A 20,070-nucleotide genomic window follows, 5' to 3' on the forward strand; every position below is an offset into this window, starting at 1 on the left:
GGACCTAAATGGGACACATTACGAGCTGAGAGTTGTCACGTTTGGGTTGTAAGAGAAAATTTGTAAGAAGAAATTGTGGGTGTAACATTTTTCATAAAATAATGGAAAGGCAAGATATTATATTTGCTACAAAGATACGGAGATTACAAAATTAGTTATAAATAATTAATAATGTTTTACAATAATACAAAGGCAAGATTCAGGATATGCTACAAACAAAATTAGGTATGGAGCTTCCTTTCTTTATTAATTACATTATTACAGCTAAATATTACTTCTTTTACTTTTTTTAATCTATTAATCTTTACTTTCGCTTTAAAATTCTACAATTTGTGAATATATTCTCATTAAGGAATTAAAAATAAGCAAGAGAAGACGAGAATTAGAAATCAAGGGGGAAGTTTTGTGGACATCCCTCAGGCTAGGGTTAAAACCCTTATCGGCCATAGGTTTTGAAAACTAAAAATACGACCCCCAACCGTTAGTAAAACTGTTAGGCTCCGTTTGGTACATAGTTTGGGAATGCTATTCTAGTATTCCCAATAAAGTTAAACACAAAATTTGTGTTTGGTTCACTATTATCAAAATATTATTCTAAATTATTCAACTTCTTTTAAACCCCATAAATTTGTTAATTTAACTAAACAACCCAAAAAGAATTTTAAAAATTGACAAAAACACCCTAACAATCCACATTTATCAGATTCCAGCCACCACTGCCGGAAGTTGGCCGAAATCTGATGTAATGGTGCACTACTGACTGAATCTGGCCGGTAGTGCGTCGATCTAACCTTTTCCATGGATCTGGCTAGAAAAGGTCAGATCTACTACCAAAGATCTAGCCGTAGACAGTGGTCAACGACAGCCAAAATATGGTCGTCGTTGACCATCAACGATGGCCGTATCTTTGGCCGTGGATCTGGTTGGAAAAGACCATATCGGCGCACGAACGGTAAGATCCAGTCGGTCATGTGCTGATACGGCGACTCCGGCCACCCTCCAGCGGTGGTGGCCGGCTGTCCGTATTTAATGAGTGGGTTTAGGGTACTCTTGTTAACTTTGAATATTTTATTATAGGGGTTTTTAGTAAATAAACAAACATAGCGGATATTTTTGTTAATTTTTAAAATTCTACATTGTAATACCCATCCAATTTAACTTTTTTCAAAGTATTATTCTAAAAACTATCGAAACCAAACCGGCCCTTAACTTTTACTATAGTGATAATGACATACGCCAGTGGCGAAGCTAAGAATTGAGGAGGGGCAAAAATAATTCAATTAGTAAAAAAAAAAAAAAGAATATGGGAAAAAGACACTCCTGGAATTCATTTCAATAAATAAAAGTTATAAGAACTTTCTTCCGTTTTGACGCACAGAATCTAACGGAAAAAGTAATTCCCAGCAAAATTTTCTTCCGGGGAAGTTATTGCTTTTCCAAGAGATGAAATGAATGATTACAGTTGTTTCTATGTATTGGCTTTAGGCTTTTGAGATCCTTATAAATAGTACTTGAAATTAACTGACAGAGCACTCTTTGTCCTAAACTGATATCGCCAATGGATCCTGCTCAACCTTTCACTAATTTGGTGGAAAGAAAAGGAGACGAAATTACAGAGGTAAATGAAGGTGCATCGGGTAAGCAACCAGCAAAGTCTCAAAGCCATAAGAATGATGAAGCAGTGAATGCCGAAGGTAAGTCAACGACACTGATATTAAGTGAAAATTAATGCATTGCATAGGATTGATTATATCGTTTAAATTCTTTATTTCTTCGACATCTTTCTATCATGTTTTCCATGATGTATTTCCTTTTGTTTCATATTTTGGAATGTGTAGTATAAGTGGAAAACCTGATACCAAAAGTTTCCCTAACTATTTTCTTTTGTAAAACGAAAGATGATGTATGTATTTAAACAGGTTTCGCAGTTTTTCTACATGGCACGTCTCGGGTATCCGAGTCTTGTGGGAGCGCCCGGATCCTACGGGACGAGGAAATTCGGGACGGGTTGTGTCAGTTCTCATTATAAATAATTATCTTTTGAACTCTTTTTAGATTTATTCAGTAATATATGCTCATAATTTGGAATTTATAGTGAAGAAAAGGAGCGAGGGGAATGGGGATCATATTAAGTACCGGTCATTATACAAGGCTGTACAAGAGAATGATTGGAAGGGAGTTGACGATTTCATAACCAAAGATCCCCAGGTGTTGACCGCCAAAATTAAAGTATCTATCGAGGAAAGAGTTATTCACATACTCGAAACTTAGATGCCCCCTTTTGGCTTCTGGAGAAGCTTGCATCGATGGCTGGACCAGAATTACTAGAACGATCGGATAATGAATATGGCCGAACGCCTATATTCGAGGCTGCTAGATATGGCAATACAAAAGCTGCAAAAGCCTTTGTGCTGAATTGCCAAACTTAAAAGACGGCGAGGGTTTTCTTCCAATTCACCATGCTGCAAATCGTGGCCACGAGGAAGCAATTCAATATTTACTCTCAGTGACAAGAGTTCCCTTAGATGACACGAACGGAGTGACTCTGCTTAAAGATCTGATCAATTCTGGTATCTACGGTCAGTATGTAAATTATATTAATTCTCTTTTATCATATAACATTACTAAGGATATGGTATTTATATAATTGTCATGACTCATAGATTCATCTTTCAGATATAAGTCAATTTTGTTTTGCTTTCTTAGTTTTATTAGTTTAACATATTTTCTTCGAACCCTGGTCTTGCAACAAAAATCCTTTGCTCTAATTTTTGGTTGATTTCTACTGCATTTACAGGTATAGCTTTAGACTTATTGAAACGATATCCAAACTTAGCTCGTCTCCAGAACCAGGACAGAGGAAGTATTTTATTAATACTGGCGAATAAGCCTTTGGCGTTTGAAAGTGGAAGCAAGCTTGGATTTTGGAAACGCTTAATTTATAAAAGTTGGCGTCAACAATCTTTTAATTTTTTTACCTTCTCTGCCAAGTCGCAACATACGCAGAACTCTGCGTTTAAAATAATATACATATACAAGTTCCTCATAGAATTTTTCTCTTAAATGTACGTCTCATAACTAATATAATTTGGCAGGGATTCCTGTGCTAGAAGAACATATTCCTGACAGAGACATAGAAACTCCCTCCGAGAGATCAAAGACAAAGTTAACAGAATCCACACATATGGGATTTTTTCAACAAATTTTGTCTACTGGCAGAAGCTTTGGTTTGTAAACCTCCTATCTAAATATCTCTTCATTCCTATAATTATGATGCTGAATGCTGCCGTTTGTTTTTATAGTTATAGCAGGTGCTTTGCGCCAAAAAATATATATTATGCTCTGGAATGCCGTCATGCACTTAGGTAATTAAGCATTGAATTATATATTCTCTTAATTAGAGGAGCAGTTTGAAAGAAAGTCTCTAGCTTGTTAAATGAGCATACATGATACGAAGTTAACGAATATGCAAGCACATGAAAGTGTCAGAATCATGTGTCATGACAGAGTTATTTGGAGCGATGGAGAAGCATTTGAGTCATTATGTCCGTCAGTTCTTACAGCCGCAGCATTAGGGATTTACGAGCTTGTCAGTGAAATTATGAAGGCCTATTTCTTCTGCTTTGCTTTCGCTACAAATGATCGTGATGACATATTTCGACTTGCAATTCTAAATCGCCACGAAATAGTATTTAGTCTTGTAAATAGAAAAAATATGTTACTTACATGGGACCGGGACATGATGCAAGTGGCTGACATGAGAGTAAAAAAAGACAACATTTTGCATTCCGCTGGAATTTTTGTCTCTTTAGATCATATTCCGGGTCCCGCATTGCAAATGCAAAGGGAGCTGCAATGGTTTAAGGTGAGCATCCAACAAGCAATGAAGGAGTTATTTCAATCTAAGGCCCGAAACTCATAAAAAATGAGAAATTTTTTATATATAACATGTAGTCCTTATGTTGTCCAGCATTTTCTTATCTATTAAGCTAAGGTTTTTTGTATATATCTGTTCAGGCTGTGGAAAATTTTGTTCATCCATCCCTTCAAGAACAGCGAAATGAATCCAATAAAACTCCTAGACAAGTTTTTACCAAATCACATAAGGATTTAGTTACAGAAGGTGAAAAATGGATGAAGGAGACTGCGAAGAATTGTACAGTTGTAGCTGCACTCATAATCACAGTAGTCTTTGCCGCAGCTTTCACAGTACCAGGTGGCAATGACTGTGATAAAGGGACACCCATTTTCTTGCACAAACCATCTTTCATAGTGTTTGTTATATCAGATTCAGTTGCACTCTTTACTTCCACTGCTTCATTATTGATGTTTTTGGCAATCCTCACTTCGCATTATGCAGAAAAAGATTTTTTGGAGTCCTTGCCGAAGAAGTTAATCATTGGGCTAGTCACCTTGTTCTTTTCTATTGCAAGCATGATGGGAGCATTTGGTGCAACCCTTTACATATTTCTTTCCCATCCATGGGAATGGACCATCATTCCAATTTCCCTACTTGGCTGTCTCCCTGTATCCTTATTTGCTCTTTTGCAGTTTCCTTTGTTGGTTGAGATGATCTCTTCAACTTATGGACGAAGCATTCTACAACCAACCAAGTAGTTCTCCAGGAGAGCTACAAACAAATTATTCTTTGGCACTTTTGTTTTAACTTTAGGGGTTTAAATTCTACTTCATATGTACTTTATTAGACTTGTTCTTATTGAGACTTTTAAAGTTAAATTTCATGCTCTGTTTTTAGAAAATAATACTTGAAACAAAAAATTATCCCGTTCAGGACTTAATTTGATAAATCTTGTAATTTGATGCAATTTTTAATCTTGTATTGTGTAATTTAACCAAGTGAAACTAATCGATATGATGTATACAAATGAGGAAGAGAAAGAGACGACTCAGACGAGTGTCTTCTATCGTTGCAATATGAATGATGTATAGCCTCTTGTTTCCAACGTCTTCTCTACTTGATTACGACTTTCTAAACAAAGAACAATGTCAGGGGTACTGTGCCAGCGAGATTGCCGAGCTCAAGTCAACATTAAATAGCAAATAATAGAAATATATAAACTGACGGAGCACTCTGTGTCCGAAACTGGTATCGCCAATGGATCCTACTCAACCTTCCACTAACTTGGTTGAAAGAAAAGGAGACGAAATTACTGAGGTAAAGTTGGGTGATTCGGCTGAGGAAACTGCAAAATCTCAGAGCCATAAGAATGATGAAGCTGTGAAGGGGGATGGTAAATTAAAGACATAAAAAGTGAAAGTTCATGCATTTGCATGGTATTCATGATTATATATTTTAAACTGTTATATATATATGTTGACGTGCTTTCTCATGTATACATAATTTAATTGGAATTAACAGTGAGCAGAATGTGTGTAAAAAGCAATCCTGTTCAACCTTCAAATGATCAAATGGTTAGCAAACCGCGAAATTGCAAAGCCGTAAGAATGATGAACCTGCAAATGAAGAAGATAATTATTTAAAGACATACTGTGATGTGGAGTGAAAATTCTCACTTCGCGTTATGCAGAAGAAGATTTTTTGGATTCCTCGCTGAAGAAGTTAATCATTGGGCTAGTCACCTTGTTCTTTTCTAGTGCAAGCATGATGATGGCATTGGGTGCAACCATTTACGTATTTCTTTCCCATCCATGGAAATGGACCAACATTCCAATTTCCCTTCTTGGCTGCCTCCCTGTATCCTTTCTTGCTCTTTTGCAGTTTCCTTTATTGGTTGAGATGATCACTTCAACTTACGGACCAAGCATTCTACAACCAACAAAGTAATTCCCAAGAAGAGCTGCAGAGCAGTAGATTACTTTAACAGAACAAAAAAACAGAGCAACAAATTGCTTTGACATTTTCTTTTTAACTTTTGGGGATTAAATTCTACCTCTTTTATGCTCTAGTGGTGGTGTTATGATTGAGACTTTCTCAAATTAAATCTAATTCTAAACACAGATAAGAGCTTTTTTATTTTATTTTTGGGGTTTAAATTCTACCTCTTTTATGCTCTGGTGGTGGTGTTATGATCGAAACTTCTGAAATTAAATCTAATTCTAAATACAGATAAGAAAATGGCAAGGTGGGTTAAATGGTGAATGAAAATTCAACCTTGTGAGGGCATTTGGAGTAGGGTCTGATACCATGTGCAAAAGCTAGCTCAAGAAAGGAAAGAGTGTAATCACATATATCTATACCATAACAATTCACCAACTCGATGGTATGAGACCAATACAATTTCTAATAAAAAGTAAAAAAATCAAAATGGGATATTAAGAAAAAAAAATATATAAAAAAATATGGAAATTTAATCAAAATATGGCTTTTCCCATTTTTGCCAATTGGGCTGGCCAAGATAATGGGCTTTACCTTGTTTAAATGTTTAATATTTGGTAGCCTATGAAGATGGCTTGAATTGGTGAATGATAAGTCACTTGTTGGCTGTTGCATCTAAACAAACTCTATTTTAGACATCTGTCTGCTTAGGCTTGCTTAAACCTTTATAGATGGATCTGAAATATGATCAAAATACTTGAAACATAAAATATCCCCTTCATGACTTTGATAAATCTTGTAATTTGATGAATGTTTTAATTTTGTAATGTGCAATGTAACCATTTGAACCTTATACTTTATTTCTTCTTTCTTCTCTATTAAAGATCCAACACAAAATTTGAACTATGAGATGGAGTGACCCACTGTCAAAAAGCCTAAAATCATTGTTTATCCTCAAACTTGAATATCTCGGGACTCGGTGTTTTTTTTTTTTTTTTTTTTTTTTCAATCTTCATCTACAAATCTTCTCCAAAAATTTCCAAAATATTACGTTATTAATACTATAAATTAGTATATTTACACAGTATCTAACTTTTATAATTAATGTAATTAATAGTTGTTGGATTGAATATTTATGGTCTAGCCCGGCTCTCCTCTCTTCTCTCTCATTGGTTCTTGGCTCTATTTATTTTCTTTTCATCTTCTCTTCTTCTTTCAGTAAAACGTGATTCATGCACCTCCCCAACTTTTCTACAAGACTAGTTCCAAAGGATGAATTATTCTTCATACGCTTTCTAAATTTTCTGCAATTTGTGGGACCTTCGGACTTTAATTTTCTACAATTTGTGGGACCTTCTGACTTAAATTTTCTGCAATTTGTGGGGACCTTCTGAGTAGAAACAGAGAAAAGAAATTAAGCAGAAGATATAGAGAGAGATTATACAAAATGCAGAATCGGTCAAGAAAAAAGAGTGAAGAAATAATTGAAACAGACAAAATGAGGGGAATCTTCCACCCTTTATTTTATTTTAATTTTGATAGTTCCTTCTTTACTTTTGCTGCCATTTGTAGGACCTACTTTTGACGATAATACCAACGGGAAATAGAAGAGAGAGAGATGAGCCCTGATGAACTGCATCTCAGGGTCAGATACTGACGAGCTCGTTGACCGAGAGTTCTCACAACTTTGGAATAACAGGTGGTGCAAGAAGAGCAAATTTTGGATTATATATTTAATAATGTATAAAATAATGCAACGGCAATATATTGTGTCTGCTACAAAGAGAATTAGATCTGGAGATTCCAACATTAGTTATAAATAATTAGGTGTGGAGCTTTCTTTCTAATTAATTAATTTCATTATTACAGCTAGTTATTACTTCTTTTTTTTTTTTTTTTTATCTTTTAATCTTTACTTTTGCTTTAAAATTCTACAATTTTGAGGTACGTTTTGATTGGGAAACAGAAAAGCTGTGAATATTTTTTCATTCAGGAATTAAAAATCAAGAAAGAGAATATGAGGATTGGAGTTTAGTATCATTTCTGACTGTAAAACTGGTTACGGAATAAGCTTATACAAAAGAAAATCATGAACAAATTGGAAAATTAAGAAGAAAATGAGAGAGACAATTGGAGGGCCACATTAATTATACAGGCAATTATTGATTGGATTGTCAATTTAAGCTTTAAACATTAACAGGGAGGTGCCATTAAGCTGTATTTATTCAACCTTAATAACTGGAGAAAACATATCTAACAGAACATACAAAATAAAATATCTACTCCCATAATTTCATGGACATGTCAAAATAAACTCCCATTGATATTTTCAACTTAACATTAGAGGCTTTGTTCACCAAAATTTTGTTTGATAAATGTAAATCGAAGTCAAAGTAGAAAAACTCAAAACAATTAATCAGAACAAAACTAGCAAATTAAGCAGATATTACAACTATTTAGCAATTAGATAAGCTCTTGCATGACCTTTCGATATCTGAAACTGCTCACTTATACCAAAATTTGCCATAAGAAGCCAGACATGAGTGAGGAGCTCTCCCCCTCGTCTCAGGTGACTACCATGTTCACTTCCTCTTCCTTCACTTGCTGCATAAGTTAACATCTCCAACCAAACATCTCTAACCATCTCCCATTTAACTTTTTCTTCTGAAATTCCATTTATTACCGATGCCACACTGCAAGCATCAAATAAAACGGACTTGCATCTGTCTCCTTTCACTTTGATAGGCTTTACGTGAGTTTTCACTCCCAATAACATATTCCAAGCTACATTCTTATTTTCTTCAATTTTTTTCTTTTTATCAAACCCTCGTTCTTTGAGAAATTTCATGGTCTCCTCTCGAGTATCCTGTAACCTGATTAGGCCTATCCCAACTGGCAACAGGGAAGGATACATAACTAGGAGATACATCATATAATTTGACAAGACACTGCTCATATCACAATTCTTTTTGATATCAGCTGAAATGCTTCCCCTATTATTTGAGTAAACGCAGCAGAGTTCTGTTGCAATGTGCCAGATAAGGATGCTTTGGTCAAACTCAACGTCCTTAACACTCCATTCAAGATCATGAACCGAAGAAGGAATAAGCTCGTTATATTTTTTAAGAACGCGGCTTCCTCTTGTGTTTAAGTCTCTAAGATTACTGTCGTTTCCTTGTCTCTTCTCAGATTCTTCAAGTTTCTTCTCAAATTCTTCAAGTTTACTCTTGACATGTTTGAATATCATCTCTTTCAAGTCTTCGGGAAGTTGGATGTGGAAGTTATATTGATGCTTCTCCCATAGTTTAAGCACGTGGATGTGCTTCAGGACTTTGTAGTAACCAGGTCTCTCTTCAAAACAATGCCTTGTAAAACTGTATTGCGCAATGAGATTTGACCACCGTGATGGTTTTATAACTGGTTCCAAAAGCTGTATGGGTTTTAATAAGATGGCAATCTCCTTGTGCTTAATGAACCAAATTCTGGACTGGTCTGAGAGGACTAGAACAAGAGCAGCATATATTTCTAGACCAATAGCTACCCATAGCAACGAGTAGGTTATATAAATGTCAACCTTTTGATAATTCTGCTTCTCTGCAGAATAAAAAATCCCCAACACAACGCAGGTTAAAAGAGTAGAGATAAAGCGGCAAGCAAGACCACGAACAGTAGTAATTATTGTGGCCTTGGTGTATAGCAAATCATACATGAACCCCAGTTCAATGGCGATCACATCAAAAACATCTTTGTAATTTTTCATCTTATGAAATAAAGATTGACTCGTCTCGCGCTCTTGGTTGCTAAGGATGAGATCTGCTAGCAGACGCTTGAACAATTGAAACAATGCATGTGCGTGTTTAATTTTATCATCAGAAGTGAAATTGTCTTGAGATTCAGGTGTGTCTATTGTAATTGCTACCGCATCAGGCATCTCTTCTGTCTTCAACATGTACCCCTCGGCATGTTTCAAACAGTACTCATGCATGAATCTGTGATAATTGGGACCAGCTTCAGGAGGAGAGAGCATAGAGTCTCTAAGTCGATTACTGCTTGCTAACCAAAGAGTAAGAGTCCTCTCTGCGTACTTGATGAAACCAACAATAATCATTGGAATTGCGAGACGTGAAGGATGAGAACCATTCCATGCCGTGAGAAAGATTAATATTGTTGCCAGTGTTTGGACAATTAGTTGAAATGCGTGGCGTAAGAACAATTCATTGTCTTCTAAGGCATAAGCTGTAATAGTATCAGGGCCACCCAAATGCAAAAGAAAAAATGGTGCCCAAAATGCAGTAACCTCCGTGTTTTTGTCAGCATGGCCACGATTGTGATAGATTTCTCCGAGGTCATTTAAGAGTATGCCAAGGGCAATGGTTGCTACAGAATCTGCGAGCAAGTAGGCAGACCAGACTACCGCTTTGATCCAAATTCGGGGAATACACTTTCTGCGATTTCCCAGAACAATAAGAAGTATTTGACAGGTGAGGCTGACGTAAACCAATGCTCTTAGCCTCCCCATTCCTTCCACACTTTTCTTAATTCTGGAGGAAACACCTCAATCATCTTCCTCGTCTGCGTTATCATAAAGCCGCTAAAACTGAAGATGAACACACATTGAGTATACATACAGGGAGAAAAGAAAAAAAAGGATAGAAATTAAGTGAAGTACAGACCTGTGGCTATCATCGCATGGTATTGCAGAGCTATTGCAAGAGAAAATATCTTCCAAAGAGGACTCAATGTGCTCTACGCTTGCAGGAGATAGAGGAAGAGAGAGAAAGAAAAAGTCAATATACAGTGCGAATGTGCTATTGTACGCCAAATAATAATCATTTGATCTCTTCTTTCTTATTTAAAATCGTAATATCCATCTTTCTATACAATGTCCTGAAAGGATTGGGCCGATCAAGGGCTCGGTTCTGGGTTGACTGATGACAACAGCCATTCCAGCAGACTTGAAATCTAGGAAACACATCTCTGTAAATTACATAGTAATCCTTAAAAGTTTGAAATTCAGCAAAAACACCTTTGCCAAATTACAATGCATCTCTCAAGTTTGAAATTCAACAAAAACACCTATGATTGGGCAATCGTGCGAAAAGACTTTCGACAGGACGACCGAAACCAATCAGAGTTCAAGATGATGAGACTTTTGATGTGGAGATGAAGGCAATCTTAGACCATCTCCAACCCATTGCACTAATTTGGTGCAAAACACTATTCATCTCCAACCCACAATACCAAATATTACACCAAAAAGAATATTTCTAGAATATTCTTAGAATATTCTTTTTTTTTCTTTTATTGTAATAATCAACAATTAATTTATTTCACTCGTTATTTTGTATATATTAATTAAATATTGGGAATGATATTTTATTAATAATAATATTTTGAAAATTATACTAATTTAATAAAATTAAGCATTTATTTAATCAAATAAACATTACATTTAAATAGAAAAACATTACATCTAATATAAAATGATAAAAAAAAAAAAAAAAAACAACACAACAACACAAAGGTAAAATTTGTGGCTTATTCAAAAAGATAGTTGTCCATTCAAGCTTTTGAGATTTGTGGCTTATTCAAAAAGATGTGTTGTCCATTCAAACTTTTGAGATTTGTGACTTATTCTAGAAGATGTATTGTCCATTCAAGCTTTGAGATTTGTGGCTTAGCAAAAAGATGTGTTGTCCATTCAAGCTTTTGAGATTTATGGCTAGTCAAAAAGATGTGTTGTCCATTCAAGCTTTTGAGGTTTGTGGCTTGTTTAAAAAGATGTGTTGTCCATTCAAGCTTATGTTATAAAAGGGCATACAACACATTAGTTTTGAACACATCTCTTCTACTTCCTCTTAGAAAAAAAAAAAAAAGCATAATCTTCTTCATTCGTGTTACAAAATGACTACACAACGAGTTCTTCGTACACAAATGAAGAAGACATGCATCTATGTCATATTTATCTTGATATTTCTCAAGACTTCATTTTAGGTATAAACCAATCTAGTGATCAATTCTGGTCTCGAGTTGAGCTTGACTACAATAGTTCCAAACCCGTGTTCTCACCGAGGTTTGAAACAAAAGATCTTTGCAATGTCGAATGCGACTGATCTTTAAAGCTATTGGCAAATTAGGGGATGCGTACGTCAAATTGAAAATATGAATCAAGTGGTGCATCTAAGCAAGATATTGTGAGTATTTGTTACATTTCATTCAAGCGCTTTTTTTTTTATCTAATTTATTTTAACGTTATATGTATATTGTTTTGTAGATGATTCAAGCCAAAATGTACTAGCACAAGATAAAAGTTACGAGAAAGGTTTCAAATTTGATCATGTGTGGCCTATACTTAAGAATATTAAAAATTTACAGAAATGTAACGCTGCAGAAGTATTTCAAAGGCAAACCGATAGGTTTAAATCCACAAGAATCAGAGACTCCCACTTCAAAATCTCCCCAATCGATGCCTTGTGACAATCGTCAAATTCTCTAAACATAAGTGATGAAAAAATGGGGGTAGTCAGCTCAACGACCCATTGGGGTGAAGAAAGCAAAATTTAAAAGGAAAAATTATAAAGAAGTTTTAAACAGTTTTGAAACTATTCAAGAAGAAATGACAGCTCCCTGTTATTTTCAGGGGCAACTCAGCTAGGGCACAAAATTATGAAATCCAATGAAAAACTTGGCTTTGGCAGAATATCGAGAAGATAACAAAATTTTATTCAAGGATTTGAATTTATAACCGATCCAGCCTAGTGAGTTTTTTCAAAATGAGCAATTAAAATATGCAAAAAAGAGCTCACAACAAGGTCAAGGATTTCAAAATAACTCTAGTTCTTTTCAATATTTTGATGATCTACTGGATCCGGAACTAATCTACCGAATACTAAATTGTTATTTGAGTTTATGTTGTATTTTCTTAATTTTGTGTTTTAAATTAGTGTTATTTTTATTTGAGTTATTGTAGATTAATATTTGCATTGAATAAAGTTCTATTTTAATTTTTATCATTTTTAAATATATCATTATTATAAATAATAATCAAATTAATTAAATACAAATACTCAAATTGATGTGATTTTTGGTGTAAAATTTAATACTCAAATTAACTTAACAAATTAAAACAAAAAACAAAAAAAGCAAAATTAAAAAAATATATATATATATTATTCGCGCTACAGTGTTGCACCATTTTGGCGTCGCGCTACAGTGCCGCGCCAAAATGGTGAGCACTGTAGCACCACGCCAAAATGGTGCATCCAACCCACGCCAATTTGGGTTTTTTACGCCATTTTGGCGTGGGTTGGAGATGCCCTTATGGTGGTGTCAGGGAGGTCGACTGGGATTGAAATCGGCCAAATCAAGGAAGAAGTTACCTGTTGGATCGACGGTTTTGTACTATTTCGCCGGTCCAAATTCGACCCAATCTAGGCCAATTATAAATCCAGGTTTGAGGGTAAACCAGACCAGAGTTAGTGTTGATTCCTGGTTGGACCGGCCGGTCCGGTTTGTTTTCTAACATTGCTTTCTAACCCTTATATTTAAAATTGATAAAATTATTAACCACCCAAAATTTCGAGGTGGATGTTGAGTTTGAACTTTTAGTAATTTCTCTCAATTTCTCCCTGAAAGTTAAAGAAATTACTCAGAAACCAGTATTGTCCTTACCTTATGTGAAAAATCCAATTTTTTTACACTTATTTGAAAACTTTGCTTGGAAAAAGGAAAAAGAAAGGTCCCATACCATCTTGCTTAGAATACTTAATAATATCTTACAAAATTTGTATAAAACGAACAAACTATTGCATTACATTTAAGTTGTTAGTGCAGATAGTTGCCGACTCAATTGTCTACTTGGTGCTCTAGTTTAGAGTGCTTGACCTCACAATTGGTGCACCATCTCTCTGTTTACTCTTCTGCCGGAGTTCTGCTGCTGTTCTTACTGATTCCTTTAAAAAATGAAACAAATGTCAAGCAATTTTTAGTCTATCTTTAAAGTGATTGGAAGAAGAAAAAAAAGGGCAAAGGAGTTAAACATAAAAACTTGGGTACATAGAAAAGACAATTAAACAATAAACTCACCCATGAAGGAATAAATCTCCAATTGTTGACCCCTGTCTTACTGCCAAAGATTTCTCTAACATCAGATACAAATTTCTCATTCATATTCGTTAAGGTCAATTTCTCCAAGGTAGTCAAGCCCTCCAATCCTGTAGGCTTCTGCAGATTTCGGCAATATCTGATCTCTAATTCTTTTAGCACAGGCATTGCTCCTTCAATTTTCCACTCGCTCAGATTCAATAGCATCCATAACTTTAGAACCTCGAGTTTAGAAAATCTACCTGCAGGGCCACAAATCATTGTTTTCCCTGAGTAAGAATTAGCGTAAAGCCTGAGGATTCTGAGGTTTTCCAGCTGTCCTAGCGCTGGCATTGGATCTTCTGACAGTTTTGACACTGACAATGTAAGGACTCTGAGTTTGGAGGGAAGTTCTTCAAGGGAAATCTTAAAGCCGTTTGGTAGCTGTCCCACCAAATACAAGTCTGTTAGCATATTGTTGGATATCCATTTGAGGTTGGAAGGTTCACCATTGTCATCTACCGATCTCAACCGCAGAGAATGAAGACTGGTTCGTGTAGAAAGCCAGTCAGTTATTCCCTCAATTGATTCTGTGTGGCATGTCAATCCCAATTTCCTAAGGCTAATCAACTTCGTCAACCAGTGGACTGTAGGGCTGTTCTTGCCTATTAGTAGGCCTGACAATGTCTGAAGGGTATTTAAAGAACTACTGGAGATTTGTTTGGACGTCTCAAAATCAATCCCGTTCATATAGAGGTGCAGAAGCTTCTTAGCATTGCAGATGGAATTAGGTAATTCAGATATATTAGTGTGCTTCACATCTAAAGTATCTAGACAAGGAATATCACCTACTGACTCTGGGATTTCGTCCAGAAATGTCCGTCTCAGACCGACGTACTTTAGAAGCGGCAGCCTTCTTAGTGTTTCAGGTAGCAGCACTGGCTTGTATACACGTTCCAGATCAAGCAGTGTGAGCAATCCAAAGCCTCTCTTGGTGATTGTCCTTTCCAGGAAATTGCCTACTCCATCTGCAGCTTTATCTCCCTTTCCCTTGTTAAAAGATATATATGAACGTAATTGTTTAATTTCTTCATCTTTAAGAGGATTGTTCTGAATGTCCACTTGTTCTGCAAGCCTACGGATGCTAAGATTTGTTGATGATTTCGATTCAGGACCTGAGTTAGAATGGACGTGAAAAAATCCCAGGCTCTTGGCATTTGAACATAGCGAATCATAGGGAAGACCTTCCACACTACATGTTTTAGGCCTTCCATCTGACTTTGCCATCTTGATCATGTTTCTTTGCTCCAGTTGTTGAAGATATTCTTCCACTAGATCTTCAGGTTCTTTATCGCCATTTGTCAAGACTTCCACCAAGCCTTCTGCAATCCACAATCTAGCCAACCTTCTTATGCGGATTAGATCTGATCTTGGGAAAAGACATAAATAATTGAGACATGCCCTTAAACGGAAGTTTAAGTCCTGATAGCCCAAAGAAAAGATATCGGAAGCGCTCAAGTCATCTGAGGAAACTGATTCATTTGAAGAAATGGATTGATCTTCTACTTGTTTGCTGTAAGAGGCTGCATTTACAGTCCCTCTTTTTTCTGCCAAAACCACCCCTGCTTCTTCAATCTCTCCTTGTTGAATCTGCTTACCAGCCCTTTTTCTTTCCTCATCAATCTCCTTTACTTCTTCAATCTCTCCTCGCTGAGAATGTTCACTAACGCTTTTTCCTTCTCCAACGGCCTTTGCATCTACAATCTCGTCTAATTGAGAATGCTCACTAGTACTTTGTTCTTTGTTTTCTCGCTTTGTACGCTCAGTAAACCCTTCTTCTTCCTTCTTGTCTTGCATTGCATTCTCGCTCGTCCCTCCTTTTCTCTTTTGTTGGGTAGACTCAATAGCTTTTAACCATGCATCAGAGCCAGGTTCCTTAGTGGACAATAAACCAGCCAGCATGCATATTGCAAGAGGTAGACCCTTACATTTTTGCAAGATCTTTCCCTTGTGCTCCACCAAATATGAATTAGCTGATATTTTTTGTTTCAGTTTCTCCGAAAACAACTCCCAACTCTCTTCATCATTTAGTCGACGTAGATTGTGACAATAATATATCGATGGATCAATATTTTCAGCTACATTAAGATCACGGATAGTTAGGACTACCCTGCTACCACTTAAGTAGCTAAATGGGAAGACCCTTTTGAGTTTGTCCCAAGTATCAGGTGTCTGGACATCATCCAAGACTACCAGGTACCTCTTTCCAACAAATAAATAACGAAGCCTCTTCCGCAATTCCTCAAGGGACAATTTCGCCTCGTCCTTAACCTCTGTAACCTGCTTTAATATCTGAAGTAGGAGATTTCTCTCTTCAAAAACTTTAGAAACAGAAATCCAAACACGGTTATCGAATTTCTGCTTTATATGTGACTCGTTGTAAACTGTATTTACCAGAGTTGTCTTACCAGAGCCTGCGACACCCACCACTAGGATTAAAAAATGCAACTGGTACCGCCTACAAATTAGTTTATGCAACTTCTGTATTTCATCCTTCAGGCCAACAATATCAGTTTCCTCATCCAACGAAGTGCAGACATCTTTATTTAATGCTGACGGTGACACCAACTCTGTTCCAAAGATTGTACCCAAGAACCTTGCATTAGGAATACTCGGTGCTGCAGCGGCTCCATGAAAACTTACAATCATCCGACCACCATCTAAATTCGGTAGAGCAGAACTCAGAGACTCCCAGACCTTAGGAGTTCGGAGATCGTAGAAAACTAATAGGTACTTCTTATTACTTAAGAAACGGCAGAGCTTTCTTTGCAGCACCGTTGGAGGCAAATCATTTTCCTGCTTCATTCCTGTAAGTTGTTCCATGACACATTTTATAGCTTCGTAGACATCAGAAACATAAGTCCAGGCGCAGCATTCAAAATGCTCCTTGATAGTGCAGTAAGTCCTCCATAGCAGAGTCGTATTGTGAGAGCCTCCAGGACGACCCGCCGCTGACAAGAGCAAAATTGGCAAGTCGTCATGAAGGATTAATTCGGCTAACTTCTTTGCTGTATCTTCCAAATCAGAAGTATCATCTTCATCTGAAAAACTTGATTCCAGACCCGCACCAACGTCAGCTCCGGCGTTGCCATCAACAAAGTGCTTTCCTTGAACTTGGATATCTTCATATGAAAATTTCGATCCCGAAGTACCCTCTCCGAAGTTTTTGCTCTCCAATGGCGGGACTTGCATATCCTCCACATTGGTTGGTGAGTTTTGTGGATGAACTTCCGCATCACCAACTTTCATATCTTCCGATAATAAGTTACTAGGGGAAACCATTGGCTCGACATGAACGGATTTGTTGTTTATGAAAGTTGTTAAATGTTCAACAAAGTTTCCCATCTTACGGCTTACACGAGATTGGCTATACTCTGATTTCAAGTGGATTGAAGGGAAAGACTTTTGTTTCTGCGATATCGTACTTGCAAGGAAGGTATCTATGGTGTCCTCTGCATCATAAACAGCTCGCAGAAGCTCGATCTTCCCGTTACCATTTGTCAGATGGCTTCCTTTGTCATCCTCTAAAGCTTTCAAGGTTGTCAGAGACTCTTTGAGCTTCGCGATGGACTCATTGACTTGTTTTAGCAAGCTGGGATTTCCGATCTTTGTTGTATCTCGAAGGTTTTCTAGCTTCTCTCTCAAAAGCGAAATGGTTATCTCGGCTGCCATGGATTCTGAATCTCCTTGGTCTTCTTAGTGCTTTTTATTTTTCTTCTTTCAAAGTTGGCTTACAGATTTAAGATTGAGAAACTGTGAGCGAAGGAGTGAAAAGATGAGAACAAAAAAATTCAATACAAGTAGGAAGAATGAATGGTGTTGTATTAAAAAGGTAATTTTAACAATTTATATAAAAAAAGGTTTTATTAGTTGTGTATAATTAATCCTATTTGCTTATCATGACAGGCTACCACTATTTAGATCTGCAACAGTCTAGTTTTTGCTGCACACAAATGCATAAATTTAATTAAGTCACTCTTATTTTACTCTGTATTATGAAAACCGGATTGGACCGTCTGATCGGACCAGTTCGACCGGGATCTAACAACATCTTCGATCCAGTATACTCTAAAAACCGGTATTTATAATCAAACCGGATTGAACCGCAGTTGGACCGTCAGAATAGTGTCGAATCGCAATCCAATCGCAACTCAATCCCATCAGATTCCGGCATCATTTGGGGGAGAAAACACCACCATTAGTCCATTGTTTTAAAAAACCAAACCACTCGTTAACCCGGTCAAGGGCCAGATTCACAGGTTGACCGGTCCAACCAATTGGACCGGTTGGTCTCACCGGTATACAGCAGTCACATCTTTAAACAATTCCATTAATTGTTATAAGTTTGAAACCAGCAAATATATTCTAAAATTTACCTATAAGCCCTTATAAATTTAAAATAAAGGAAATGCACCTACAGATTTTATTATTAATTATTTTTTCTCTCTTCCCATCATTTCCATCTTTCTCCTTTTTTCTCTCTTCCCATCACTTTCTTCTTTCTCTTTTTTTTCTCTCTTTCTCCCCATCACTCCCCATCACTTTCTTCTTTCTTCTAACACATTCGCGTCTGTCACTTTCTTCTTTCTTCTTTCTTCTAATACATTCGCGTCTCTCTACTGTAATTTTTCTCTTCTCTTCTCTTTCTTCTTCCTTCTCTTTCTCTTCATCTCCTCTTTTCTTTCTTCTAATCTTCTTCCTTGCTCTTTCTCTTGTCTCCTCTTCTCTTTCTTCTTCCTTCCCCTCCCTTTAATTCTTCTTCTTTACGCTATAGATTTTAGAGTAATTGAAGAAGAATAGAAGATGAAAATGGAAGATGCAATTTGACTTTTTTATTCAAATGAAATGGAGAATGAAACGGTGTTGCAAATTGGTTTAGGAATTAGGAATGTGAATTTTTTAGGATCAGATACCCAAACATAGCAAACCATTTTAAGCCCTGGGCTAGTTGGACCTATGATTTTGTACTGTTTCGCCGGTCCATTACCAGTCCAAAGTGGGTTTAATGACATTCCCAGTTTTTATGTTAACCCGGACCGGAATAAAGGCCGGCTTCCGATCAAACAGGTAAGATCGACCGGTTCGGTCCGGGTTTTAAAACAGAACATTAGACTTGACAACATCTCCATGACAAAACAAATCCATTTTTAGTGGCTATTGTCCAGCTTTCGTTGCTCGTCATCCACCTATAGTTCACATGACTATCGGACTTCCTTCTTGATTCTGGCAAATTTTGGCACCGGTGCAACTCCCTAACACCACCATAAGATTCGCCAGCACCTATACATCAAAAGCCTCATGATTCCAAACTTGGATTGGTTGTTGATGGTCACTGCCGCCACTACTCACCAGTCTATTCGCGCGACAGGGGTGTTTTGGATAGATTTCAAACCTTAAGGGGGTATTATAGGGGTATTTTTGATGAAGTTCAAACATTTAGGGACTAACATGTAATTTTATAGAATACAGTCCAACCGATCGATCCAACCGGTCAAACCGAGAACCGAATCCTTGAATGAGTCATAGTCCGATCCGGTTTTCAGAACANGCAAGCTTGGATCTCCAATCTTTGTGCTAGAAAGAAGGTTTTCTAGCTTCTCTCTCACAAGCGAAATGGTTATCTCGGCTGCCATGGATTCTGAATCTCCTTGGTCTCCTCAGTGCTTTTTATTTTTTCTTCTTTCAAATTCGGTTTACAGATTTAAAATTGAGAAATTGTGGGCGAAGGAGTGAAAAAGATTCAATACTACTAGGAAGAAATGAAGAATGAATGGTGTTGTATCAAAAAAGTAATTTTAATAATTTATATAAAAAAGTTTTATTAGTGATGTATAATTAAATTAATCCAAGTATTAATATTGGAAAATACTGTTGGTCAGTGCATATAGTTTTATTCATAATTAATTCTATTTGCATTATTTATATTCTCTAACCCTAACATCTTTTTTTTGGCCCTTTCCCCCTATCTTTCTTTTTTCTCTCTCTCTTCTCCTTCTCTTTCTCCTTCCTTTCTTGGGCGCCGTCAGAGGAGATTGTGTGGCTGCCGTGAGTTCCTCCTTTGGCCTACCACGAGCTCTTCCCTTGGCCACCAATCTACTCTTGTGGTGGTGAGTCATTTAAGATGGACCCAT

The 20,070-nt window shown here is 36.7% G+C and overlaps 3 protein-coding genes across 7 annotated transcripts; 1 reads left to right on the plus strand and 2 right to left on the minus strand.

Moving 5' to 3' along the window:
• Window positions 1–2,199: 2,199 nt before the first annotated feature.
• On the plus strand, window positions 2,200–4,737 carry LOC116120406 (ankyrin repeat-containing protein NPR4-like). 5 transcript variants are annotated; one of them, XM_031406367.1, is made up of 5 exons: window positions 2,200–2,579; window positions 2,798–3,227; window positions 3,303–3,365; window positions 3,508–3,865; window positions 4,018–4,737. In XM_031406367.1, the coding sequence occupies exons 4-5, from the start codon at window positions 3,602–3,604 to the stop codon at window positions 4,615–4,617; spliced, it is 864 nt and encodes a 287-aa protein (XP_031262227.1). In that variant the 5' UTR covers window positions 2,200–2,579; window positions 2,798–3,227; window positions 3,303–3,365; window positions 3,508–3,601; the 3' UTR covers window positions 4,618–4,737. The 5 variants fall into 5 exon arrangements, with proteins under 5 accessions (XP_031262227.1, XP_031262224.1, XP_031262223.1 ...); XM_031406364.1 differs by having other exon boundaries at window positions 2,798–2,947; window positions 3,096–3,227; window positions 3,309–3,865; XM_031406363.1 differs by having other exon boundaries at window positions 3,309–3,865.
• A 3,512-nt stretch (window positions 4,738–8,249) lies between these two features.
• LOC116120347 lies at window positions 8,250–10,316 on the minus strand. The gene has a single exon (XM_031406300.1). The coding sequence runs from the start codon at window positions 10,314–10,316 to the stop codon at window positions 8,250–8,252; it is 2,067 nt and encodes a 688-aa protein (XP_031262160.1).
• Window positions 10,317–13,662: 3,346 nt separating this feature from the next.
• Window positions 13,663–17,611, minus strand: LOC116120349. The gene is made up of 2 exons (XM_031406301.1): window positions 13,883–17,611; window positions 13,663–13,749 (listed from the first exon to the last, which is right to left on the minus strand). The coding sequence occupies exons 1-2, from the start codon at window positions 17,609–17,611 to the stop codon at window positions 13,663–13,665; spliced, it is 3,816 nt and encodes a 1,271-aa protein (XP_031262161.1).
• Between the last annotated feature and the right edge of the window lie 2,459 nt (window positions 17,612–20,070).

This window comes from Pistacia vera, unplaced genomic scaffold (assembly GCF_008641045.1).
Source record: "Pistacia vera cultivar Batoury unplaced genomic scaffold, PisVer_v2 Contig93, whole genome shotgun sequence".
Taxonomy (NCBI): Eukaryota; Viridiplantae; Streptophyta; class Magnoliopsida; order Sapindales; family Anacardiaceae; genus Pistacia; species Pistacia vera.

What these genes read in the sequence shown, in the direction of transcription:
- LOC116120406 (XM_031406363.1), top strand. Translation starts at nt 3,437, where the DNA reads ATGAGCATACATGATACGAAGTTAACGAATATGCAAGCACATGAAAGT. An exon ending in GGGAGCTGCAATGGTTTAAG is followed by an intron (nt 3,866 to 4,017) that starts GTGAGCATCCAA and finishes ATATCTGTTCAG; the next exon opens with GCTGTGGAAAATTTTGTTCA.
- LOC116120347 (XM_031406300.1), bottom strand. Translation starts at nt 10,316, where the DNA reads ATGGGGAGGCTAAGAGCATTGGTTTACGTCAGCCTCACCTGTCAAATA.
- LOC116120349 (XM_031406301.1), bottom strand. Translation starts at nt 17,611, where the DNA reads ATGGCAGCCGAGATAACCATTTCGCTTTTGAGAGAGAAGCTAGAAAAC. An exon ending in GGAGATTTATTCCTTCATGG is followed by an intron (nt 13,750 to 13,882) that starts GTGAGTTTATTG and finishes CATTTTTTAAAG; the next exon opens with GAATCAGTAAGAACAGCAGC.